Here is a 27,870-nt window from a genome sequence, read left to right as displayed (position 1 = left end):
AAAAGGGCTGTTAACGCTCCGCAGGCTTTTTTCTGGCCGCACCATAAAATTAACTCTGGTATCGAGAGTTCAAACAAATGCTGCGTTAGGCTCCAAAAAAGGAGCGTAGAGCATTTTTACCGCAAATGCAACTCTCGATACCAGCGGTGCTTACGGACGCGGCCAGCCTCAAAAACGTGCTCGTGCACGATTCCCCCATAGGAAACAATGGGACTGTTTGAGCTGAAAAAAAACCTAACACCTGCAAAAAAGCAGAGTTCAGCTCCTAACGCAGCCCCATTGTTTCCTATGGGGAAACACTTCCTACGTCTGCACCTAACACTCTAACATGTACCCCGAGTCTAAACACCCCTAACCTTACACTTATTAACCCCTAATCTGCCGCCCCCGCTATCGCTGACCCCTGCATATTTTTTTTAACCCCTAATCTGCCGCTCCGTAAACCGCTGCAACCTACGTTATCCCTATGTACCCCTAATCTGCTGCCCTAACATCGCCGACCCCTATATTATATTTATTAACCCCTAATCTGCCCCCCTCAACGTCGCCGACACCTGCCTACACTTATTAACCCCTAATCTGCCGAGCGGACCTGAGCGCTACTATAATAAAGTTATTAACCCCTAATCCGCCTCACTAACCCTATCATAAATAGTATTAACCCCTAATCTGCCCTCCCTAACATCGCCGACACCTACCTTCAATTATTAACCCCTAATCTTCCGAGCGGAGCTCACCGCTATTCTAATAAATGTATTAACCCCTAAAGCTAAGTCTAACCCTAACACTAACACCCCCATAACTTAAATATAATTTACATCTAATGAAATTAATTAACTCTTATTAAATAAATGATTCCTATTTAAAGCTAAATACTTACCTGTAAAATAAATCCTAATATAGCTACAATATAAATTATAATTACATTGTAGCTATTTTAGGATTAATATTTATTTTACAGGCAACTTTGTAATTATTTTAACTAGGTACAATAGCTATTAAATAGTTAAGAACTATTTAATAGTTACCTAGTTAAAATAATAACAAATTTACCTGTAAAATAAATCCTAACCTAAGATATAATTAAACCTAACACTACCCTATCAATAAAATAATTAAATAAACTACCTACAATTACCTACAATTAACCTAACACTACACTATCAATAAATTAATTAAACACAATTGCTACAAATAAATACAATTAAATAAACTAGCTAAAGTACAAAAAATAAAAAAGAACTAAGTTACAAAAAATAAAAAAATATTTACAAACATAAGAAAAATATTACAACAATTTTAAACTAATTACACCTACTCTAAGCCCCCTAATAAAATAACAAAGCCCCCCAAAATAAAAAAAAAAATTCCTACCCTATTCTAAATTAAAAAAGTTACAAGCTCTTTTACCTTACCAGCCCTGAACAGGGCCCTTTGCGGGGCATGCCCCAAGAATTTCAGCTCTTTTGCCTGTAAAAGAATAAATACCCCCCCCCAACATTACAACCCACCACCCACATACCCCTAATCTAACCCAAACCCCCCTTAAATAAACCTAACACTAAGCCCCTGAAGATCTGCCTACCTTGTCTTCACCATACCAGGTTCACCGATCCGTCCTGGCTCCAACATCTTCATCCAACCCAAGCGGGGGTTGGCGATCCATCATCCGGTGCTGAAGAGGTCCAGAAGAGGCTCCAAAGTCTTCCTCCTATCCGGCAAGAAGAGGACATCCGGACCGGCAAACATCTTCTCCAAGCGGCATCTTCGATCTTCTTCCATCCGGTGCGGAGCGGGTCCATCTTGAAGCAGGCGACGCGGATCCATCCTCTTCTTCCGTTGTCTCCCGACGAATGACGGTTCCTTTAAGGGACGTCATCCAAGATGGCGTCCCTCGAATTCCGATTGGCTGATAGGATTCTATCAGCCAATCGGAATTAAGGTAGGAATTTTCTGATTGGCTGATGGAATCAGCCAATCAGAATCAAGTTCAATCCGATTGGCTGATCCAATCAGCCAATCAGATTGAGCTCGCATTCTATTGGCTGTTCCGATCAGCCAATAGAATGCGAGCTCAATCTGATTGGCTGATTGGATCAGCCAATCGGATTGAACTTGATTCTGATTGGCTGATTCCATCAGCCAATCAGAAAATTCCTACCTTAATTCCGATTGGCTGATAGAATCCTATCAGCCAATCGGAATTCGAGGGACGCCATCTTGGATGACGTCCCTTAAAGGAACCGTCATTCGTCGGGAGACAACGGAAGAAGAGGATGGATCCGCGTCGCCTGCTTCAAGATGGACCCGCTCCGCACCGGATGGAAGAAGATCGAAGATGCCGCTTGGAGAAGATGTTTGCCGGTCCGGATGTCCTCTTCTTGCCGGATAGGAGGAAGACTTTGGAGCCTCTTCTGGACCTCTTCAGCACCGGATGATGGATCGCCAACCCCCGCTTGGGTTGGATGAAGATGTTGGAGCCAGGACGGATCGGTGAACCTGGTATGGTGAAGACAAGGTAGGAAGATCTTCAGGGGCTTAGTGTTAGGTTTATTTAAGGGGGGTTTGGGTTAGATTAGGGGTATGTGGGTGGTGGGTTGTAATGTTGGGGGGGGGTATTGTATTTATTCTTTTACAGGCAAAAGAGCTGAAATTCTTGGGGCATGCCCCGCAAAGGGCCCTGTTCAGGGCTGGTAAGGTAAAAGAGCTTGTAACTTTTTTAATTTAGAATAGGGTAGGGAATTTTTTATTTTGGGGGGCTTTGTTATTTTATTAGGGGGCTTAGAGTAGGTGTAATTAGTTTAAAATTGTTGTAATATTTTTCTTATGTTTGTAAATATTTTTTTATTTTTTGTAACTTAGTTCTTTTTTATTTTTTGTACTTTAGCTAGTTTATTTAATTGTATTTTTTTTTAGCAATTGTGTTTAATTAATTTATTGATAGTGTAGTGTTAGGTTAATTGTAGGTAATTGTAGGTAGTTTATTTAATTAATTTATTGATAGTGTAGTGTTAGGCTTAATTATATCTTAGGTTAGGATTTATTTTACAGGTAAATTTGTTATTATTTTAACTAGGTAGCTATTAAATAGTTCTTAACTATTTAATAGCTATTGTACCTAGTTAAAATAAATACCAAGTTGCCTGTAAAATAAATATTAATCCTAAAATAGCTATAATATAATTATAATTTATATTGTAGCTATATTAGGATTTATTTTACAGGTAAGTATTTAGCTTTAAATAGGAATAATTTATTTAATAAGAGTTAATTAATTTCGTTAGATGTAAATTATATTTAAGTTAGGGGGGTGTTAGTGTTAGGGTTAGACTTAGCTTTAGGGGTTAATCAATTTATTAGAATAGCGGTGAGCTCCGGTCGTCAGATTAGGGGTTAATAATTGAAGGTAGGTGTCGGTGATGTTAGGGAGGGCAGATTAGGGGTTAATACTATTTATGATAGGGTTAGTGAGGCGGGTTAGGGGTTAATAACTTTATTATAGTAGCGCTCAGGTCCGCTCGGCAGATTAGGGGTTAATAAGTGTAGGCAGGTGTCGGCGACGTTGAGGGGGGCAGATTAGGGGTTAATAAATATAATATAGGGGTCGGCGGTGTTAGGGGTAGCAGATTAGGGGTACATAGGGATAACGTAGGTGGCGGCGCTTTGCGGTCGGAAGATTAGGGGTTAATTATTTTAAGTAGCTGGCGGCGACGTTGTGGGGGGCAGGTTAGGGGTTAATAAATGTAATACAGGGGTCGGCGGGGTTAGGGGCAGCAGATTAGGAGTTAAAAATTTTAATCGAGTGGCGGCGATGTGGGGGGAGCTCGGTTTAGGGGTACATAGGTAGTTTATGGGTGTTAGTGTACTTTAGGGTACAGTAGTTAAGAGCTTTATGAACCGGCGTTAGCCAGAAAGCTCTTAACTCCTGCTATTTTCAGGCGGCTGGAATTTTGTCGTTAGAGCTCTAACGCTCACTTCAGAAACGACTCTAAATACCGGCGTTAGAAAGATCCCATTGAAAAGATAGGATACGCAAATGGCGTAGGGGGATCTGCGGTATGGAAAAGTCGCGGCTGAAAAGTGAGCGTTAGACCCTTTAATCACTGACTCCAAATACCAGCGGGCGGCCAAAACCAGCGTTAGGAGCCTCTAACGCTGGTTTTGACGGCTACCGCCGAACTCCAAATCTAGGCCTTACATTGCCCAAAGTCCCTAATCTAAAAATAAAACCCACCCAATAAACCCTTAATAAAACCTAACACTAACCCCCGAAGATCCACTTACAGTTTTTGAAGACCGGACATCCATCCTCATCCAGCCGGGAGAAGTCTTCATCCAAGCGAGCAGAAGTCCTCAACGAAGCCGGGAGAAGTCTTTATCCAAGCGGCAAGAAGTCTTCATCTAGACGGCATCTTCTATCTTCATCCTTCCGACGCGGAGCGGCTCCATCTTCAAGACATCCGACACGGGGAATCCTCTTCATACGGTCCCAGCCGTACACTGAAGGTTCCCTTTAAGGGACGTCATCCAAGATGTCGTCCTTTGAATTCTATCAGCCAATCGGAATTAAGGGTAAAAAATTAAGCTTTAATCCTATTGCCAATAGGATTGAGCTCACATTCTTTTGGCTGATTGGAACAGCCAATAGAATGCAAGCTCAATCCTATTGGCTGATTGGATCAGCCAATAGGATTTTTTACCCTTTAATTCCGATTGGCTGATAGAATTCTATCAGCCAGTCGGAATTCAAGGGACGCCATCTTGGATGACGTCCCTTAAAGGGAACCTTCAGTGTACGGCTGGGACCGTATGAAGAAGATGCCCCGCGCCGGATGTCTTGAAGATGGAGCCGCTCCGCGTCTGAAGGATGAAGATAGAAGATGCCGTCTGGATGAAGACTTCTGTCCGCCTGGAGGATGACTTCTTGCCGCTTGGATGAAGACTTCTTCCGGCTTCGTTGAGGACTTCTGCCCGCTTGGATGAAGACTTCTTCCGGCTTTGTTGAGGACTTCTGCCCGCTTGGATGAAGACTTCTTCCGGCTTCGTTGAGGACTTCTGCCCGCTTAGATGAAGACTTCTCCCAGCTGGATGAGGATGGATGCCCGGTCTTCAAAAACTGTAAGTGGATCTTCGGGGGTTAGTGTTAGGTTTTATTAAGGGTTTATTGGGTGGGTTTTATTTTTAAATTAGGGACTTTGGGCAATGTAAAAGAGCTGAATGCCCTTTTAAGGGCAATGCCCATCCAAATTCCCTTTTCAGGGCAATAGGGCGCTTAGGTTTATTTAGATAGGATTTTATTTCGGGGGTTGGTTGGGTGGGTGGTGGCTTTTACTTTTTTTTTTACAGGTAAAATAGCTGACTTCTTTGGGGCAATGCCCCCTAAAAGGCCCTATTAAGGGCTATTGGCAGTTTAGTGTAGGCTAGGGTTTTTTTATTTGGGGGGGGGCTTTTTTATTTTGATAGGGCTATTAGATTAGGTGTAATTAGTTTAAATATTTGATCATTTCTTTTTTATTTTGTGTAATTTAGTGGGGTTTTTTGTAATTTAGTTAATTATATTTAATTAATGTAATTTATTTAATTTTAGTGTAATGTTAGGTGTTAGTGTAACTCAGGTTAGGTTTTATTTAACAGGTAAATTTGTATTTATTTTAACTAGGTAATTAGTAAATAGTTAATAACTATTTACTAACTAATCAACCTAGTTAAAATAAATACAAACTTACCTTTGAAATAAAACAAAACATAAGCTAGCTACAATATAACTATTAGTTATCTTGTAGCCAGCTTAGGTTTTTTTTTTTTACAGGTAAGTTTGTATTTATTTAGTTTTAAATAGGAATAAATTAGGTATTAATTGTAATTTTTATTTGTAATTATTTTAATTATGTTAAAGTTAGTGGGTGTTAGGGTTACGTTAGGGTTAGACTTAGGTTTAGGGGTTAATAACTTTAGTATAGTGGCGGCGACATTGGTTCAGCAGATTAGGGGTTAATAAGTGTAGTTAGGTGGCGGCGATTTTGGGGGCAGCAGATTAGGGGTTAATAACAGTAATATAGGTTGCGGCGATGTTAGGGGCAGCAGATTAGGGGTTAATAATATTTAACTAGTGTTTGCGATGCTGGAGTGCGGCGGTTTAGGGGTTAATACATTTTCTTAGTGGCGGCAGATTAGGGGTTAATATTTTTATTTTAGTGTTTGCGATGCTGAAGGGCCTCGGTTAGGGGGTTAATAGGTAGTTTATGGGTGTTAGTGTACTTTGTAGCACTTTAGTTATACATTTTATGCTACAGCTTTGTAACGTAAAACTCATAACTACTGACTTTCAGGTGGCTGTACAGATCTTGTAGTTATAGGCTGTACCGCTCACTTTTTGGCCGGACAGGCAAACTCGTAATACTGGCGCTATGGAAGTCCCATTGAAAAAGGACTTTTTGAAAGGTGCGGAAGTTACATTGTGTTACGGCCAAAAAGGTGTGCGGTACAGCTATACCTACAAGTCTCGTAATACCAGCGGTAGTGAAAAAGAGCCAATAACGCTGCTTTTTCACCATAACGCAACAACTCGTAACCTAGCCGTATGTGTTTAATCCCTTTGCAGGGTTATATTTATAAGAAATAGTGCAATGATAAAATGCTTCAACCAATTAGAGCATTTTCTTTTTACGCTTATATAACCCTTTAATATAAATTTTCATTTGTTAATAATCCTGATAAATCATACATTTAAGTTGGAAAAAGTGCCAAAGGGTATTATGTTTTTTGCTGGCCGTTCATATGAAAAAGAAGTGTGCATACACAGAAATATATTGATGTTGACTATGATGTCAGCTCTTGTGAAAAAAAAATTGGGGGAAAAGTGCATAGCTCCTGGGTTAAGCTTCTCACATTAAACTAAAAATGTAATACCCCATAAAGGCCTATATTACAAGTGGAGCACTATCGATAGTGCAGGATTGTATTATCCATATCGTGACCCTGCACTAAGAATAGCACACAATCTGCTATCACACGTTAACGGTAAAAAAACATTTACCAGAGAATCTTAATTTTTATAGCGTGCCCTATACTTTCAATATAGAATATTTTGCTGGCTTTCTTGACATTGTGTCAGATTCCTTTTGAATATATCGCCACATCACAGCACTTTCGATCATCAGGGCCTTTCTGAGAAGGTGTGGAATGTTGGTGCATGGGACACTCACAGCATATGTGCATATGCCGCTGAAAAACAGTAATAACTTATTTTTTTATTAATGGAAGTATACTGAAAATAATGATTCTATTTCTAGATGTAAAGCACCCGTGCACGTTTCAGTTTTGATCTTTCTATCCCATGAAAGACATAGAGGCATTTAGAAGTGCTCTTACTGTTGCTCTTTGACGTCCCTTTAAGAGATCTGTTTTGTGTTTAAAACAGAATTTATGCTTACCTGATAAATTACTTTCTCCAACGGTGTGTCCGGTCCATGGCGTCATCCTTACTTGTGGGATATTCTCTTCCCCAACAGGAAATGGCAAAGAGTCCCAGCAAAGCTGGTCACATGATCCCTCCTAGGCTCCGCCCACCCCAGTCATTCGACTGACGGACAGGAGGAAATATATATAGGAGAAACCATATGATACCGTGGTGACTGTAGTTAGAGAAAATAATTCATCAGACCTGATTAAAAAACCAGGGCGGGCCGTGGACCGGACACACCGTTGGAGAAAGTAATTTATCAGGTAAGCATAAATTCTGTTTTCTCCAACATTGGTGTGTCCGGTCCACGGCGTCATCCTTACTTGTGGGAACCAATACCAAAGCTTTAGGACACGGATGAAGGGAGGGAGCAAATCAGGTCACCTAAACGGAAGGAACCACAGCTTGCAAAACCTTTCTCCCAAAAATAGCCTCCGAAGAAGCAAAAGTATCAAATTTGTAAAATTTGGCAAAAGTGTGCAGTGAAGACCAAGTCGCTGCCTTACATATCTGGTCAACAGAAGCCTCGTTCTTGAAGGCCCATGTGGAAGCCACAGCCCTAGTGGAGTGAGCTGTGATTCTTTCGGGAGGCTGCCGTCCGGCAGTCTCATAAGCCAATCGGATAATGCTTTTAAGCCAAAAGGAAAGAGAGGTAGAAGTCGCTTTTTGACCTCTCCTTTTACCAGAATAAACAACAAACAAGGAAGATGTTTGTCTGAAATCTTTAGTAGCCTCTAAATAGAATTTTAGAGCACGGACTACGTCCAAATTGTGTAACAAACGTTCCTTCTTTGAAACTGGATTCGGACACAAAGAAGGTACAACTATCTCCTGGTTAATATATTTGTTAGAAACAACTTTCGGAAGAAAACCAGGCTTAGTACGCAAAAACCACCTTATCTGCATGGAACACCAGATAGGGCGGAGAACACTGCAGAGCAGATAACTCTGAAACTCTTCTAGCAGAAGAAATTGCAACTAAAAACAAAACTTTCCAAGATAGTAACTTAATATCTATGGAATGTAAAGGTTCAAATGGAACCCCTTGAAGAACTGAAAGAACTAGATTTAGACTCCAGGGAGGAGTCAAAGGTCTGTAAACAGGCTTGATCCTAACCAGAGCCTGAACAAATGCTTGAACATCTGGCACGGCTGCCAGTCTTTTGTGAAGTAAAACAGATAAAGCAGAGATCTGTCCCTTTAGAGAACTTGCAGATAATCCTTTCTCCAAACCTTCTTGTAGAAAGGATAGAATCTTAGGAATTTTTATCTTGTTCCATGGGAATCCTTTGGATTCACACCAACAGATATATTTTTTCCATATTTTATGGTAAATTTTTCTAGTTACAGGCTTTCTAGCCTGAATCAGAGTATCTATTACAGAATCTGAAAACCCACGCTTTGATAAAATCAAGCGTTCAATCTCCAAGCCGTCAGTTGGAGGGAAACCAGATTCGGATGTTCGAATGGACCCTGAACAAGAAGGTCCTGTCTCAAAGGTAGCTTCCATGGTGGAGCCGATGACATATTCACCAGGTCTGCATACCAAGTCCTGCGTGGCCACGCAGGAGCTATCAAGATCACCGAGGCCCTCTCCTGATTGATCCTGGCTACCAGCCTGGGAATGAGAGGAAACGGTGGGAATACATAAGCTAGGTTGAAGGTCCAAGGTGCTACTAGTGCATCTACTAGAGTCGCCTTGGGATCCCTGGATCTGGACCCGTAGCAAGGAACCTTGAAGTTCTGACGAGACGCCATCAGATCCATGTCTGGAATGCCCCATAATTGAGTTATTTGGGCAAAGATTTCCGGATGGAGTTCCCACTCCCCCGGATGGAATGTCTGACGACTCAGAAAATCTGCTTCCCAATTTTCCACTCCTGGGATGTGGATCGCAGATAAGTGGCAGGAGTGATCCTCCGCCCATTGAATTATCTTGGTCACTTCTTTCATCGCCAGGGAACTCCTTGTTCCCCCCTGATGATTGATATATGCAACGGTCGTCATGTTGTCTGATTGAAACCTTATGAATTTGGCCTTTGCTAGTTGAGGCCAAGCTCTGAGAGCATTGAATATCGCTCTCAGTTCCAGAATGTTTATCGGGAGAAGAGACTCTTCCCGAGACCATAGACCCTGAGCTTTCAGGGATTCCCAGACCGCGCCCCAGCCCACTAGACTGGCGTCGGTCGTGACAATGACCCACTCTGGTCTGCGGAAGCTCATTCCCTGTGACAGATTGTCCAGGGTCAGCCACCAACGGAGGGAATCTCTGGTCTTTTGATCTACTTGAATCATCGGAGACAAGTCTGTATAATCCCCATTCCACTGTCTGAGCATGCACAGTTGTAATGGTCTTAGATGAATTCGTGCAAAAGGAACTATGTCCATTGTTGCAACCATCAATCCTATTACTTCCATGCACTGCGCTATGGAAGGACGAGGAACAGAATGAAGTACTTGACAAGAGCTTAGAAGTTTTGATTTTCTGACCTCTGTCAGAAAAATCCTCATTTCTAAGGAATCTATTATTGTTCCCAAGAAGGGAACTCTTGTTGACGGGGACAGAGAACTTTTTTCTTTGTTCACCTTCCATCCGTGAGATCTGAGAAAGGCTAGGACGATGTCCGTATGAGCCTTTGCTTTTGACAGGGATGACGCTTGAATTAGGATGTCGTCCAAGTAAGGTACTACTGCAATGCCCCTTGGTCTTAGAACCGCTAGAAGGGACCCTAGTACCTTTGTGAAAATCCTTGGAGCAGTGGCTAATCCAAATGGAAGTGCCACAAACTGGTAATGCTTGTCCAGAAAAGCGAACCTTAGGAACTGATGATGTTCCTTGTGGATAGGAATATGTAGGTACGCATCCTTTAAATCCACGGTAGTCATAAATTGACTTTCCTGGATGGTGGGTAGGATCGTTCGAATAGTTTCCATTTTGAACGATGGTACCCTGAGAAATTTGTTTAGGATCTTCAGATCCAAAATTGGTCTGAATGTTCCCTCTTTTTTGGGAACTATGAACAGATTGGAATAAAATCCCATTCCTTGTTCTCTTATTGGAACTGGATGTATCACTCCCATCTTTAACAGGTCTTCTACACAATGTAAGAATGCCTGTCTCTTTATTTGGTTTGAAGATAAGTGAGACCTGTGGAACCTTCCCCTTGGGGGTAGTTCCTTGAATTCCAGGAAATAACCTTGAGAAACTATTTCTAGCGCCCAAGGATCCTGAACATCTCTTGCCCAAGCCTGAGCAAAGAGAGAGAGTCTGCCCCCCACTAGATCCGGTCCCGGATCGGGGGCTATCCCTTCATGCTGTTTTGGTAGCAGTGGTAGGCTTCTTGGCCTGCTTACCCTTGTTCCAGCCTTGCATTGGTTTCCAGGCTGGTTTGGGTTGTGAAGTATTACCCTCTTGCTTAGAGGATGCAGAATTAGAGGCTGGTCCGTTTCTGCGAAAGGGACGAAAATTAGGCTTATTTTTAGCCTTAAAAGACCTATCCTGTGGGAGGGCGTGGCCCTTTCCCCCAGTGATGTCTGAAATAATCTCTTTCAAATCTGGTCCAAATAATGTTTTACCTTTGAAAGGAATGTTAAGCAATTTTGTCTTGGAAGACACATCCGCTGACCAAGACTTTAGCCAAAGCGCTCTGCACGCCACGATAGCAAACCCTGAATTTTTCGCCGCTAATCTAGCTAATTGCAAAGCGGCATCTAAAACAAAAGAGTTAGCCAATTTAAGTGCTTGAACTCTGTCCATAACCTCCTCATACGAAGATTCTTTACTGAGCGACTTTTCTAGTTCCTCGAACCAGAAACACGCTGCCGTAGTGACAGGAACAATGCATGAAATTGGTTGTAGAAGGTAACCTTGCTGTACAAAAATCTTTTTAAGCAAACCCTCTAATTTTTTATCCATAGGATCTTTGAAAGCACAACTATCTTCGATAGGAATAGTAGTGCGTTTGTTTAGAGTAGAAACCGCCCCCTCGACCTTGGGGACTGTCTGCCATAAGTCCTTTCTGGGGTCAACTATAGGAAATAATTTCTTAAATATAGGGGGGGGAACAAAAGGTATGCCGGGCTTTTCCCACTCTTTATTTACTATGTCCGCCACCCGCTTGGGTATAGGAAAAGCGTCGGGGGGGCACCGGAACCTCTAGGAACTTGTCCATCTTACATAATTTCTCTGGAATGACCAAATTGTCACAATCATCCAGAGTAGATAACACCTCCTTAAGCAGTGCGCGGAGATGTTCTAATTTAACTTTAAATGTCACAACATCAGGTTCAGCTTGATGAGAAATTTTTCCTGAATCTGAGATTTCTCCATCAGACAAAACCTCCCTCATGGCCCCTTGAGATTGGTGTGAGGGTATGTCAAAACAGTTATCATCAGCGCCCTCTTGCTCTTCAGTGTTTAAAACAGAGCAATCACGCTTTCTCTGATAAGTAGGCATTTTGGATAAAAGATTTGCTATGGAGTTATCCATTACAGCCGTTAATTGTTGCATGGTAATAAGTATTGGCGCACTAGATGTACTAGGGGCCTCCTGTGTGGGCAAAACTGGTGTAGACACAGTAGGGGATGATGTAGTATCATGTTTACTCCCCTCATTTGAGGAATCATCTTGGGCAATATCATTATCTGTGGCATTACTGTCCTTACTTTGTTTGGACACTATGGCACAATTATCACATAAATTTAAATGGGGAGACACATTTGCTTTCATACATATAGAACATAGCTTACCGGTGGTACAGACATGTTAAACAGGCTTAAACTTGTCAACAAAGCACAAAAAACGTTTTAAAATAAAACCGTTACTGTCTCTTTAAATTTCAAACTGAAAACACTTTATTACTGAATATGTGAAAAAGTATGAAGGAATTGTTCAAAAATTACCAACATTTCACCACAGTGTCTTAAGGCATTAAAAGTATTGCACACCAAATTTCAGAGCTTTAACCCTTAAAATAACGGAACCGGAGCCGTTTTTAAATTTAACCCCTATACAGTCCCAGCTATATGCTTTGCTGAGACCCAACCAAGCCCAGAGGGGAATACGATACCAAATGACGCCTTCTAGAAGCTTTTTTAGTGATTCTTAGATCCTCACACATGCATCTGCATGCCTTGCCCTCCAAAAACAACTGCGCAGTAATGGCGCGAAAATGAGGCTCAGTCTATAACTAGAAAGGCCCCCAGACTAAAAAAGGTGTCCAACACAGTGCCTGCCGTTTTTTAAACGTTCCCCAAGATTATAATGCCAATTATTAGCTAGAATCTGCATAATATGCCCCAATAAAGCAATCGTTTTAGCCCATAAAAATGTCTACCAGTTTTTAAGCCCTTTTTTTAAGCCCTTTATTCTTTTATGTTTGACTAAGAAAATGGCTTACCGGTCCCCATGAGGGGAAATGACAGCCTTCCAGCATTACATGGTCTTGTTAGAAATATGGCTAGTCATACCTTAAGCAGAAAAGTCTGCTAACTGTTTCCCCCAACTGAAGTTACTTCATCTCAACAGTCCTGTGTGGAAACAGCAATCGATTTTAGTTACTGTCTGCTAAAATCATCTTCCTCTTACAAACAGAAATCTTCATCCTTTTCTGTTTCAGAGTAAATAGTACATACCAGCACTATTTTAAAATAACAAACACTTGATAGAAGAATAAAAACTACATTTAAACACCAAAAAACTCTTAACCATCTCCGTGGAGATGTTGCCTGTGCAACGGCAAAGAGAATGACTGGGGTGTGCGGAGCCTAGGAGGGATCATGTGACCAGCTTTGCTGGGACTCTTTGCCATTTCCTGTTGGGGAAGAGAATATCCCACAAGTAAGGATGATGCCGTGGACCGGACACACCAATGTTGGAGAAATTGTAGAATATGTTTTGTTCATGCAAATGAAGGGAGTTTAACCTGCCAGCCTTTTTTTCTCTGCATATTATAAAGATTATAGAAATGTTTAGTATTTATTTTTTCATTTGTCTTTTAGGATAAACCCACCACCCGGATCTTACCCCACACAACAGTATTACACACCTTCCCCTGGCCTCTCTAAAAGTTACAACCCATATCATAATGCCAGACCCACTGGAACATGGCCTGCAGCTGCGTCTGTTGGATCTTATCCTACTCAAGTTGTTACTGGCTCTCCTCCACAGATAAACCATTCTTGCACAGCAGGACACAGCCATACAGAGGCTCACTCCTCCCCAGGTACATCTGGAGTCTTGTTCCCTTCTCCAGGACTACAGGAAGTGCAGACTCAGGCGTAGCGTAATCTACGTATAGAAATACCACTTTTTATTGATTTATATTGTCAGACTGGATGTGCTGCAGTGAACACAAAATGCAGAATTTGTATTGTCATTTTGCTTTTTGACCGTCTTTATTGTAAATCAGTAGTGTAGCCCCATTCTACAATCTGTATTCACAAAATATATTTTCATACATCATTGTCCAGGAATTTTATATGTGATATCTACTCCCACTTTCTCAGTTGGATTCCTTCTCTTCATCCTTATGTACTTCATTTAAATACTGGTTATTTTTATAATCCCTTCTTTTTCCTTTTTGGACTAAATTGTTTATATCAATAAATTATCCTTCCTTAAAGGGACGTTTTAAAGCAAAAAATTACATGCTCTAACATGTCATTTCCGCATCACAGACCAGATGTGTTTAAACAATTGTTTTTTGCATCTAGAATGCAACCTAAATATCTATGTTTCATCCACAAATGAGTATCTGTAACATCTTTCTAAACAACTGCACATATTAAAAGCTTTCTGCAGGAGTAATATGTACAAGTATTTCCAAGCACTGTTGCTTGTCTGCTTATGAACTCTGTGGTAGCATTAAAAAAAACCAATAACAACTTCAGACTTTTGATGCAAGATGGCTTTTTTTTCAGACTGAAACCAAACAATAATACAAACCTGAGAGGTCATTTGTATATGAATCATTTTGTTTGATCAATGTGTCTATTAAAAATAATGCCTTACTATTTATTCATAATTTTGCCTTAAATATAGAAAATTGGAAAAAAGTAGTGTAGAATGTTTGGTGGGAACTGAAATAATTTCTATCAACTGTGAATAGAATACTGTGATACAGTCTGCTGAAGTCTGCAAGTTTTCATAGAGCTTAAAGTGGCGATTATTATTATGTTTAATTATACATAGTAAAACAACATTGCACTATACTTTCATTATTTATGTTGTCATGTTTTTCTGTAATTTAACTCAAATTTTTTTTGGGTTTTTACTTTTTAAAGTTCGTAATATTCTCTGCAGAATTCACAAGCCTAAGTCACATATCTTTCCCTAATCAACCTCCGCAGAGTTAAACAGTTAAGATACTGTATAACAATGCGAGTTTTGCTAATAACATTTCTCTTGCAAGGTGTATCCAGTCCACGGATTCATCCTTTACTTGTGGGATATTCTCCTTCCCTACAGGAAGTGGCAAAGAGAGCACACAGCAGAGCTGCCCACACAGCCCCCCCCCCTCTAGCTCCAACCCCCAGTCATTCTCTTTGCCGGCTCTAAGCACTAGGGTCTCTCTCGGGAGGGTAAAGTGAATGTGGTGTTAGAATTGTAGTTTTTATTATCTTCAATCAAAAGTTTGTTATTTTAAATGGTACCAGTTTGTACTATTTACTCTCTAGCAGAAAAGTGATGAAGATTTCTGCTGAGAGGAAAATGATTTTAGCATGTTGTAACTAAAATCCACTGCTGTTCCCACACAGGACTAAGGAGTACCAGAAAACTTCAGTTGGGGGGAACAGTTTGCAGGGTGAACTGCAATAAGGTATGTTCAGTCATTTATTTCTAGACAAGACTGAGATAATGCTAGAAGAGACTGACAATATCCCCATGAGGGGAGGGTAAGCTATGTTCACAGACTTAGTAAGGAATTGAATGCTTACATAATAGGGCTAATTATGCTGGTTGACACTTATTCAGAGCAATCGATTGTTCAGCTAAGGAAAATATTGTTTGCAAGACACTTTGAAAGCCCTTTTGGGTTCTTTCTGGGGTTATTACCCACATGGCTATTTTTTATTCACTTAGGAGTGATTTCTTAGGCCTCACAGCTCCAGAATAGAGTGGGAGGAGCCTAATTTTGCGCCTCAGATGCGCAGTTAGAATTGCAGAGAAGTTCATGCTGCTTCACATGGAGGGTCCTGCTGCTGTTTGAGGGCCTTAAAGAAACTATATTCCCCCAAATCTGATCCCTAAGGGCAGGTAGGGCCACAGCAAGGCTGTGGCAAGGTGCTGTAGTAATTTTAACCGGGTGTTGGCTTTAGGCTGCTCCGGTTTGGGCATTAAGGGTTTAATCGTTTTGTAACTTATGGTGAAATCTTATTAAGGCTTTAGATACATACTGTGAAAATTTCAAAAGGATTGCTGCATTTTTCACTGTTTTGTAAAATTGTGTGCTCTTTTTTATCTTTTAAAGGCACAGTAACGTTTTTTCAAATTGTGTTTTTTATTTGATTAAAGTGATTTCCAAGCCTGCTTGTGTATACTAATAGTCTGTTAAACATGTCTGACACTAAGGAAAATCCTTGTTCAATGTGTTTAGAAGCCATGGTGGAACCCCCTCTCAGAATGTGTCCCACTTGTACTGATATGTCTATACACTTTAAAGATCATATTGTTGCACTTAAGAATGTGGCCCAAGATGATTCTCAGACTGAAGGTAACGAGGGTAGCCCGTCTGCCTCTCCCCAAGTGTCACAACCAGTTACGCCCGCGCAAGCGACGCCTAGTACCTCTAGTGCGTCTAACCCTTTTACATTACAAGACTTAGCGGCAGTCATGGATAATTCTCTTACAGCCTTCTTATCTAAGCTGCCCGTGTTACCTGCAAAGCGTGATAGCTCCGTTTTAAGAACAGATTATGAGCATTCTGACGCTTTAGTAGCCGTATCCGATATACCCTCACAACGCTCTGAAGTGGGAGCGAGGGATTTGATGTCTGAGGGAGAAGTCTCTGATTCAGGAAGGGTTCCTCCTCAGACAGATTCAGATACATTGGCTTTTAAATTTAAACTAGAACACCTCCGCGTTTTGCTTAGGGAGGTATTAGCTACTCTGGATGACTGCGACCCTTTGGTGATCCCAGAGAAATTGTGTAAAATGGACAAGTACCTAGAGGTCCCTGTTTACACGGATGCGTTTCCGGTCCCTAAGAGGATTGCGGATATCGTTACTAGGGAGTGGGATAGACCAGGTGTTCCCTTTGTTCCCCCTCCTGTTTTTAAGAAAATGTTCCCCATATCTGACCCTGTGCGGGACTCGTGGCAGACGGTCCCTAAGGTGGAGGGGGCTGTTTCTTCACTTGCTAAACGCACAACCATACCAATTGAAGACAGTTGTGCTTTTAAAGACCCTACGGATAAGAAGTTAGAGGGTTTACTTAAGAAAATTTTTGTTCAACAAGGTTTTCTTCTCCAGCCTATTGCCTGCATTATTCCTGTAACTACTGCGGCGGCTTTCTGGTTTGAGGCGCTGGAAGACTCGCTCCAGACGGAGACCTCATATGAGGAAATTATGGATAGAATTAAGGCTCTAAAGCTAGCTAATTCTTTTATCACTGACGCCGCTTTCCAAATAGCTAAGTTAGCGGCAAAAAATTCAGGTTTCGCCATTTTGGCGCGCAGGGCGCTATGGCTAAAGTCCTGGTCGGCCAATGTGTCGTCTAAATCCAAGATTTTGAACATCCCTTTCAAAGGAAAGACCCTCTTCGGGCCTGAATTGAAAGAGATTATTTCAGAAATCACCGGGGGAAAAGGCCATACTCTCCCTCAGGACAAGTCCTTTAAGACAAAGAACAAAACTAATTTTTGTTCCTTTCGTAATTTCAGGAACGGCCCCGCTTCATCCTCTCCGGCTGCAAAGCAAGAGGGTAATGCTTCACAGCCCAAGGCAACCTGGAAACCTTACCAGGGCTGGAATAAGGGTAAACAGGCCAAAAAGCCTGCAGCTGCCACCAAGACAGCATGAAGGGGTAGCCCCCGATCCGGGACCGGATCTAGTAGGGGGCAGACTCTCTCTCTTCGCTCAGGCCTGGGCAAGAGATGTACACGATCCTTGGGCGTTAGATATTGTATCCCAGGGATATCTTCTAGAATTCAAGGGTTCTCCTCCAAGGGGGAGGTTCCACATTTCTCGTCTGTCTACAGATCAGACGAAGAAAGAAGCGTTTTTACGCTGTGTAGAAGATCTACATACAATGGGAGTGATCCACCCAGTTCCAATGGCGGAACAAGGGTTGGGTTTCTACTCAAACCTGTTTGTGGTTCCCAAAAAAGAGGGAACTTTCAGACTCATCCTGGATCTAAAAATTCTAAACAGATTCCTCAGAGTCCCATCATTCAAAATGGAGACCATTCGGACAATCTTACCAATGATCCAGGAAGGTCAATATATGACTACCATGGATCTAAAGGATGCATATCTACACATTCCTATCCACAAAGATCATCACCAGTTTCTCAGGTTCGCTTTTCTGGACAAGCATTACCAGTTTGTGGCTCTTCCTTTCGGCTTAGCCACTGCTCCCAGAATTTTCACAAAGGTGCTAGGGTCCCTCCTGGCGGTTCTAAGACCACGGGGCATAGCAGTGGCGCCTTACCTAGACGACATCTTAATTCAGGCGCCGTCTTTCCAAAGAGCCAAGTCTCACACAGAGATTGTATTGGCCTTTCTGAGGTCTCACGGGTGGAAAGTGAACATCAAAAAGAGTTCTCTTTCCCCTCTCACAAGGGTTCCCTTCCTAGGGACTCTAATAGACTCGGTAGAAATGAAAATATTTCTGACGGAGGTCAGAAAATTAAAATTCTTAACTACTTGCCGAGTTCTTCATTCCATTCCCCGGCCATCTGTGGCTCAGTGCATGGAGACAATCGGATTAATGGTAGCGGCAATGGACATAGTCCCTTTTGCTCGGATACACCTCAGACCACTGCAACTATGCATGCTCAAACAGTGGAATGGGGATTATGCAGATTTGTCTGCTCAAATTCAGTTGGACCAGGAGACCAGAGATTCTCTTCTCTGGTGGTTGTGTCAGGATCACCTGTCTCAGGGAATATGTTTCCGCAGACCAGAGTGGATCATTGTAACGACCGACGCCAGTCTGTTAGGCTGGGGTGCGGTCTGGGACTCCCTGAAAGCTCAGGGCTTATGGTCTCGGGAAGAAAAGCTTCTCCCGATAAACATTCTGGAACTGAGGGCGATATTCAACGCTCTTCAGGCATGGCCTCAACTAGCTGCGGCCAAATTCATCAGATTTCAGTTGGACAACATCACGACTGTAGCTTACGTCAATCATCAGGGGGGAACAAAGAGTTCCCTAGCGATGACGTAAGTAACCAAAATAATAAGGTGGGCGGAGGATCACTCCTGCCAGCTCTCAGCAATTCACATCCCAGGAGTAGACAACTGGGAGGCGGATTTCCTAAGTCGTCAGACTTTTCACCCGGGGGAGTGGGAACTCCACCCGGAGGTGTTTGCCCAGCTGACTCAGCTATGGGGCACTCCAGAGTTGGATCTGATGGCGTCCCGTCAGAACACCAAACTTCCTCTCTACGGGTCCAGGTCCCGGGACCCCAAGGCTGTATTTATAGAAGCTCTAGCAGCGCCTTGGTCCTTCAATCTGGCTTATGTTTTTCCACCGTTTCCCCTTCTCCCTCGTCTGGTCGCCAGAATCAAGCAGGAGAAGGCTTCGGTGATTCTGATAGCGCCTGCGTGGCCACGCAGGACTTAGTATGCAGACCTAGTGGACATGTCATCTGTCCCACCAGGATCTTCTAATACAGGGTCCGTTCAAGCATCCAAATCTAGTTTCTCTACGTCTGACTGCTTGGAGATTGAACGCTTAATTCTATCAAAGCGTGGTTTCTCTGAGTCAGTTATTGATACTCTGATTCAGGCTAGAAAGCCTGTCACCAGGAAAATCTACCATAAGATATGGCGGAAATATCTGGGTTGTTGTGAATCCAAGGGTTACTCATGGAGTAAGATTAGGATTCCCAGGATATTGTCTTTCCTCCAAGAAGGATTGGAGAAAGGATTGTCAGCTAGTTCCTTAAAGGGACAGATATCTGCTCTGTCTATCCTTTTAATCAAGCGTCTGGCAGAGGTACCAGACGTTCAAGCGTTTGCTCAGGCTTTAGTCAGAATCAAGCCTGTCTATAAACCTGTGGCTCCGCCATGGAGTCTAAATCTAGTTCTTTCAGTTCTTCAAGGGGTTCCGTTTGAACCTTTACATTCCATAGACATTAAGAGTTTCAGAATTATCTGCCTTACAGTGTGATTCACCTTACCTGGTGTTCCACGCAGATAAGGTAGTTTTGCGTACCAAGCCTGGTTTTCTTCCTAAAGTTGTTTCTAACAAGAATATTAACCAGGAAATAGTTGTTCCTTCTCTGTGTCCTAATCCTTCTTCGAAGAAGGAACGTCTGTTACACAATCTTGATGTAGTTCATGCTTTAAAGTTCTATTTACAAGCAACTAAGGATTTCAGACAAACATCCTCCTTGTTTGTTATCTATTCTGGTAAGAGGAGAGGTCAGAAAGCGACTGCTACCTCTCTTTCCTTTTGGCTGAAAAGCATCATCCGTTTGGCCTATGAGACTGCTGGCCAGCAGCCTCCTGAAACAATTACTGCTCATTCTACTAGAGCAGTGGCTTCCACATGGGCTTTCAAAAATGAGGCTTCTGTTGAACAGATTTGTAAGGCAGCGACTTGGTCTTCACTGCATACTTTTTCCAAATTTTCCAAATTCAATACTTTTGCTTCTTCGGAGGGTATTTTTGGGAGAAATGTTTTGCAAGCAGTGGTGCCTTCCGTTTAAGGTACCTGTCTTGTTCCCTCCCTTCATCCGTGTCCTAAAGCTTTGGTATTGGTATCCCACAAGTAAAGGATGAATCCGTGGACTGGATACACCTTGCAAGAGAAAACAGAATTTATGCTTACCTGATAAATTACTTTCTCTTGCGGTGTATCCAGTCCACGGCCCGCCCTGGCATTTAAGTCAGGTAAATTTTTCTGTTTAAACTACAGTCACCACTGCACCCTATGGTTTCTCCTTTTTCTTCCTAACCTTTGGTCGAATGACTGGGGGGTGGAGCTAGAGGGGGGGCTGTGTGGGCAGCTCTGCTGTGTGCTCTCTTTGCCACTTCCTGTAGGGAAGGAGAATATCCCACAAGTAAAGGATGAATCCGTGGACTGGATACACCGCAAGAGAAAGTAATTTATCAGGTAAGCATAAATTCTGTTATTGTGGTGGTGGAGGGCTTTGACTGTTTACAATTATAATAAACAAGTGGTTTATGTATTCAGAAAGATGTCACACTTGGTTTGTATTTTAATTTATTTCACAATTTTACAGTCTTCTAATAACAAGACACTTTTTTGTCCCTTTAAATGGACACTATGGGCGCGATCCGATATACGGCGCAGGTTTCGGCGCAATCGTGGAAACCTGCACCGCCCGTAGTTTCAGCTCGCAACTCGAGCTATCACATATACAGCGCCGTCAGACTGGAGTCGCCAGTGACTTACGGCACTTTAGAAACTGCCGCCTACAAAAACTGACTAAATTATAAAATCTCCCGTAACTGTCTAACACGCCTCCCAAACATAGCCCGACACGTATTCCCCTCTATCCGCAATCCCCCCCTCTCACTCCTAACAATAAATATATTAACCCCTAAACCGCCGCTCTCGGACCCTGCCGCCAGCTACATTAACTATATTACCCCCTAATTTTATAGGTAAGTATTTAGTTTTAAATAGGAATATTTTAGTTAATAAGATTGATATTATTTAGATTTATTGCAATAATAATTAAGTTAGGGGTGTTAGGGTTAATATAGTTAATATATATAATATAACTATATTAATTATTAACTATATTAATAATATATATAATATAATAACTATTAACTATATTTACCCTAATATAATTAGGGTTAATATAGTTAATATAGGTGGCGGCGGTGTAGGGGGATTAGATTGGGGTTAATATATTTAATATAGGTGGCGGCGGTGTAGGGGGATTAGATTAGGGGTTAATATATTTAATATAGGTGGCGGCGGTGTAGGGGGATTAGATTAGGGGTTAATATATTTAATATAGGTGGCGGCGGTGTAGGGGGGTCAGATACCAGGTAAAAGAGCTGATTACTTTGTGACAATGCCCCGCAAAAGGCCCTTTTAAGGGCTGCTAATAGAGCTGGTTACTTTGGGGCAATGCCACGCAAAAGGCCCTTTTAAGGGCTGATAATAGAGCCGGTTATATTGGGGCAATGCCCCGCAAAAGGCCCTTTTAAGGGCTGGTAATAGAGCTGGTTACTTTGGGGCAATGCAACGCAAAAGGCCCTTTTCAGGGCTATTTGTAATTTAGTTTAGGGTAGGGACATCTTAGTATTTTAGGGGGTAATACATTTATTATAGGTGGCGGCGGTGTAGGGGGATTAGATTAGGGGGTAATATAGTTAAAATAGGTGGCGGCGGTGTAGGGGGATTACATTAGGGGTTAATAATTTTAATGTAGGTGGCGGCGGTGTAGGGGGCTCACATTAGGGGGTTAGACATTTAATATAGGTGGCAGCGGTGTAGAGGGCTCACATTAGGGGGTTAGATATATAATATAGGTGGCGGCGGTGTAGTGGGCTCACATTAGGGGGTTAGATATATAATATAGGTGGCGGCGGTGTAGGGGGATTACATTAGGGGTTAATAATTTTAATGTAGGTGGCGGCGGTGTAGGGGGATCACATTAGGGGGTTAGACATTTAATGTAGGTGGCGGCGGGGTCCGGGAGCGGCAGTTTAGGGGTTAAACACTTTATTAGGGATTGCATTTGACAGGTAGATAGACATTGTGCATGCGTTAGGTGTTAGGTTTTATTTTGCAGGTAGTTTAGGGAGCTACGGGGCTCCAATACTCAGCGTAAGGCTTACTACGCCTGCATTTTGTGGCGAGGTGAAAATGGAGTAAGATTTCTCCATTTTGGCCACATAAGTCCTTACGCTGTATATTGGATACCAAACTGCGCGAGTTTGGTATACCTGTCTATGGGCCAAAAAACTACGGCCGAAGGCAGAAATATACGAGCGTAACTTCTATGTTACGCCGTATATGTGATACCAAACCAGCGCAAAATTTGACGCTGCATATCGGATCGGGCCCTATATATATACTTTTTATGTCTCAGCTACAAGAGAGGGATTTTTCCTGCCCCGATTTTCAGAATTCTGTCTCTGTCCTCCTGTAAAGCTGAGGGAGGTGTCTCTATCAGCCAATGAGTACACAACTAATGTTGCTATTTGTTTAAATGTAGCCAGCCTTTACATAACTATTTTGAGGGAAAAAATATTTTCAACACATTTAAATGCTGTTCTTTCATATGCACAAAACATTTTGAATATAATATACCTATAATAATACTATGTTCAATGTGATAAATGCTGTAAATAGAATTTAATTTGTTCTAGTAACCATAAGGTTGTTTTTTTAGTAGCTATACAATATTGTTTTTTACAGATGTTCTATTTAAAATGCATGTGTAATAACTTTGCCTACAACTTGCACTTTTTTTGTCATCTGTATAAACTATGCTACATTTTTTGTGGCTCTTTTTTAAGAAATAAAGTATCACTATAGAACACAGATATCTTTTCTTCTGTTAAGTGTGATCAGTCCACGGGTCATCATTACTTCTGGGATATTACTCCTCCCCAACAGGAAGTGCAAGAGGATTCACCCAGCAGAGCTGCATATAGCTCCTCCCCTCTACGTCACTCCCAGTCATTCTCTTGCACCCAACGACTAGATAGGATGTGTGAGAGGACTATGGTGATTATACTTAGTTTTATATCTTCAATCAAAAGTTTGTTATTTTAAAATAGCACCGGAGTGTGTTATTACCTCTCTGGCAGAGTTTGAAGAAGAATCTACCAGAGTTTTTGCTATGATTTTAGCCGGAGTAGTTAAGATCATATTGCTGTTTCTCGGCCATCTGAGGAGAGGTAAACTTCAGATCAGGGGACAGCGGGCAGATGAATCTGCATAGAGGTATGTAGCAGCTTTTATTTTCTGACAATGGAATTGATGAGAAAATCCTGCCATACCGATATAATGTCATGTATGTATACTTTACACTTCAGTATTCTGGGGAATGGTACTTCACTAGAATTACACTGTAAGAATTACATAAAGCTGTTTAATAACTAGAAATTATGTTTAACGTTTTTGCTAAAATGTTAAATCGTTTTCATTTGCTGAGGTACTGAGTGAATAAATGTTTGGGCACTATTTTTCCACTTGGCAGTTGCTTAATCTTTTTTCTGACAGTTTCTGTTCTCTCTCACTGCTGTGTGTGAGGGGCCGTTTTTTGGCGCTTTTGCTACGCATCAAATATTTCAGTCAGCAGCTCATTGTATTTCCTGCATGATCCGGTTCATCTCTACAGAGCTCAGGGGTCTTCAAAACTTATTTTGAGGGAGGTAATTTCTCTCAGCAGAGCTGTGAGAATTATAGTTGACTGAGATAAAAAACGTTTATTCTGTAATTTGTTTCCTGCTTTCAGAATTTGTTATCTTTGCTAATGGGATTAAACCTTTGCTAAAGTTGTGTTGTTTACACTATAACTGTTTTCAATTTATTAATTTTCAACTGTCATAGATCTTCTGTGCTTCTTAAAGGCACAGTACGTTTTTAATATTATTCTAATTGAATTGTATTCCAAGTTGCAAGTTTATTTGCTAGTGTGTTAAACATGTCTGATTCAGAGGATGATACCTGTGTCATTTGTTGCAATGCCAAAGTGGAGCCCAATAGAAATTTATGTACTAACTGTATTGATGCTACTTTAAATAAAAGTCAATCTGTACAAATTGAACAAATTTCACCAAACAACGAGGGGATAGTTATGCCGACTAACTCGCCTCACGTGTCAGTACCTGCATCTCCCGATCGGGAGGTGCGTGATATTGTAGCGCCGAGTACATCTGGGCGGCCATTACAAATCACATTACAGGATATGGCTACTGTTATGACTGAAGTTTTGGCTAAATTACCAGAACTAAGAGGTAAGCGTGATCACTCTGGGGTGAGAACAGAGTGCGCTGATAATATTAGGGCCATGTCAGACACTGCGTCACAGGTGGCAGAACATGAGGACGGAGAACTTCATTCTGTGGGTGACGGTTCTGATCCAAACAGACTGGATTCAGATATTTCAAATTTTAAATTTAAACTGGAAAACCTCCGTATATTACTAGGGGAGGTGTTAGCGGCTCTGAATGATTGTAACACAGTTGCAATACCAGAGAAAATGTGTAGGTTGGATAAATATTTTGCGGTACCGGTGAGTACTGAGGTTTTTCCTATACCTAAGATACTTACTGAAATTGTTACTAAGGAGTGGGATAGACCCGGTGTGCCGTTCTCACCCCCTCCGATATTTAGAAAAATGTTTCCAATAGACGCCACCACACGGGACTTATGGCAAACGGTCCCTAAGGTGGAGGGAGCAGTTTCTACTTTAGCTAAGCGTACCACTATCCCGGTGGAGGATAGCTGTGCTTTTTCAGATCCAATGGATAAAAAATTAGAGGGTTACCTTAAGAAAATGTTTGTTCAACAAGGTTTTATATTGCAACCCCTTGCATGCATTGCGCCGATCACGGCTGCAGCGGCATTCTGGATTGAGTCTCTGGAAGAGAACATTAGTTCAGCTACTCTGGACGACATTACGGACAGGCTTAGAGTCCTTAAACTAGCTAATTCATTCATTTCGGAGGCCGTAGTACATCTTACTAAACTTACGGCGAAGAATTCAGGATTCGCCATTCAGGCACGCAGGGCGCTGTGGCTAAAATCCTGGTCAGCTGATGTTACTTCTAAGTCTAAATTGCTTAATATACCTTTCAAAGGGCAGACCTTATTCGGGCCCGGGTTGAAAGAGATTATCGCTGACATTACAGGAGGTAAAGGCCATGCCCTGCCTCAGGACAAAGCCAAAGCTAAGGCTAGACAGTCTAATTTTCGTTCCTTTCGTAATTTCAAAGCTGGAGCAGCATCAACTTCCTCTGCACCAAGACAGGAAGGAGCTGTTGCTCGCTACAGACAAGGCTGGAAACCTAACCAGTCCTGGAACAAGGGCAAGCAGACCAGGAAACCTGCTGCTGCCCCTAAAACAGCATGAATTGAGGGCCCCCGATCCGGGATCGGATCTAGTGGGGGGCAGACTTTCTCTCTTCGCCCAGGCTTGGGCAAGAGATGTCCAGGATCCCTGGGCGCTAGAGATAATATCTCAGGGATACCTTCTGGACTTCAAATACTCTCCTCCAAGAGAGAGATTTCATCTGTCAAGGTTGTCAACAATCCAGACAAAGAAAGAGGCGTTTCTACGCTGCGTACAAGAGCTCTTGTTAATGGGAGTAATCCATCCTGTTCCACGATCGGAACAGGGACAGGGGTTTTACTCAAATCTGTTTGTGGTTCCCAAAAAAGAGGGAACTTTCAGACCAATCCTGGACTTAAAGATCCTAAACAAATTCCTAAGAGTTCCATCGTTCAAGATGGAGACTATTCGGACAATTTTACATATGATCCAAGAGGGTCAGTACATGACCACTGTAGATTTAAAAGATGCCTACCTTCACATACCGATTCACAAAGATCATTACCGGTACCTAAGGTTTGCCTTCCTAGACAGGCATTACCAGTTTGTGGCTCTTCCATTCGGATTGGCTACAGCTCCAAGAATCTTCACAAAGGTTCTGGGTGCTCTTCTGGCGGTACTAAGACCGCGGGGAATCTCGGTAGCTCCATACCTAGACGACATTCTGATTCAAGCTTCAAGCTTTCAAACTGCCAAGTCTCATACAGAGTTAGTACTGGCATTTCTAAGGTCACATGGATGGAAGGTGAACGAAAAGAAAAGTTCACTCGTTCCACTCACAAGAGTTCCCTTCCTGGGGACTCTTATAGATTCTGTAGAAATGAAGATTTACCTGACAGAGGACAGGCTAACAAGACTTCAAAGTGCTTGCCGCACCCTTCATTCCATTCAACACCCGTCAGTGGCTCAATGCATGGAGGTAATCGGCTTAATGGTAGCGGCAATGGACATAGTACCCTTTGCACGCTTACACCTCAGACCACTGCAACTGTGCATGCTAAGTCAGTGGAATGGGGATTACTCAGACTTATCCCCTTCTCTGAATCTGGATCAAGAGACCAGAAATTCTCTTCTATGGTGGCTTTCTCGGCCACATCTGTCCAGGGGGATGCCATTCAGCAGACCAGACTGGACAATTGTAACAACAGACGCCAGCCTTCTAGGTTGGGGTGCCGTCTGGAATTCTCTGAAGGCTCAGGGACAATGGAGTCAGGAGGAGAGTCTCCTGCCAATAAACATTCTGGAATTGAGAGCAGTTCTCAATGCCCTCCTGGCTTGGCCCCAGTTGACAACTCGGGGGTTCATCAGGTTTCAGTCGGACAACATCACGACTGTAGCTTACATCAACCATCAGGGAGGGACAAGAAGCTCCCTAGCTATGATGGAAGTATCAAAGATAATTCGCTGGGCAGAGTCTCACTCTTGCCACCTGTCAGCAATCCACATCCCGGGAGTGGAGAACTGGGAGGCGGATTTCTTAAGTCGTCAGACTTTTCATCCGGGGGAGTGGGAACTCCATCCGGAGGTCTTTGCCCAAATACTTCGACGTTGGGGCAAACCAGAGATAGATCTCATGGCGTCTCGACAGAACGCCAAGCTTCCTCGTTACGGGTCCAGATCCAGGGATCCAGGAGCAGTCCTGATAGATGCCCTGACAGCACCTTGGGACTTCAGGATGGCTTACGTGTTTCCACCCTTCCCGATGCTTCCTCGATTGATTGCCAGAATCAAACAAGAGAGAGCATCAGTGATTCTAATAGCTCCTGCGTGGCCACGCAGGACTTGGTATGCAGACCTGGTGGACATGTCATCCTGTCCACCTTGGTCTCTACCTCTGAAACAGGACCTTCTGATACAGGGTCCCTTCAAACATCAAAATCTAACTTCTCTGAAGCTGACTGCTTGGAAATTGAACGCTTGATTTTATCAAGACGTGGGTTTTCCGAGTCAGTTATTGATACCTTAATACAGGCTAGGAAGCCTGTTACCAGAAAGATTTACCATAAGATATGGCGTAAATACCTATATTGGTGTGAATCCAAAGGTTACTCTTGGAGTAAGGTTAGGATTCCTAGGATATTGTCTTTTCTACAAGAAGGTTTAGAAAAGGGTTTATCTGCTAGTTCATTAAAGGGACAGATCTCAGCTCTGTCCATTCTGTTACACAAACGTCTGTCAGAAGTTCCTGACG

General features: G+C 42.3%; 1 protein-coding gene across 1 annotated transcript in view; it reads left to right on the top strand.

Moving 5' to 3' along the window:
• Positions 1–14,477, top strand: part of RHBDD2 (rhomboid domain containing 2) — a 52,179-nt gene extending 37,702 nt beyond the window's left edge. The window contains exon 4 of the mRNA XM_053707422.1: positions 13,464–14,477. Coding sequence (XP_053563397.1) covers positions 13,464–13,746 — 283 coding nt within the window. The 3' untranslated portion in view covers positions 13,747–14,477. The remainder of the gene's footprint in view (positions 1–13,463) is intronic.
• The last annotated feature ends 13,393 nt before the right edge of the window (positions 14,478–27,870 follow it).

The sequence above is a fragment of the Bombina bombina genome, chromosome 3 (genome assembly GCF_027579735.1).
Source record: "Bombina bombina isolate aBomBom1 chromosome 3, aBomBom1.pri, whole genome shotgun sequence".
NCBI lineage: Eukaryota > Metazoa > Chordata > Amphibia > Anura > Bombinatoridae > Bombina > Bombina bombina.
This window is presented reverse-complemented; position numbering and strand designations above follow the sequence as displayed.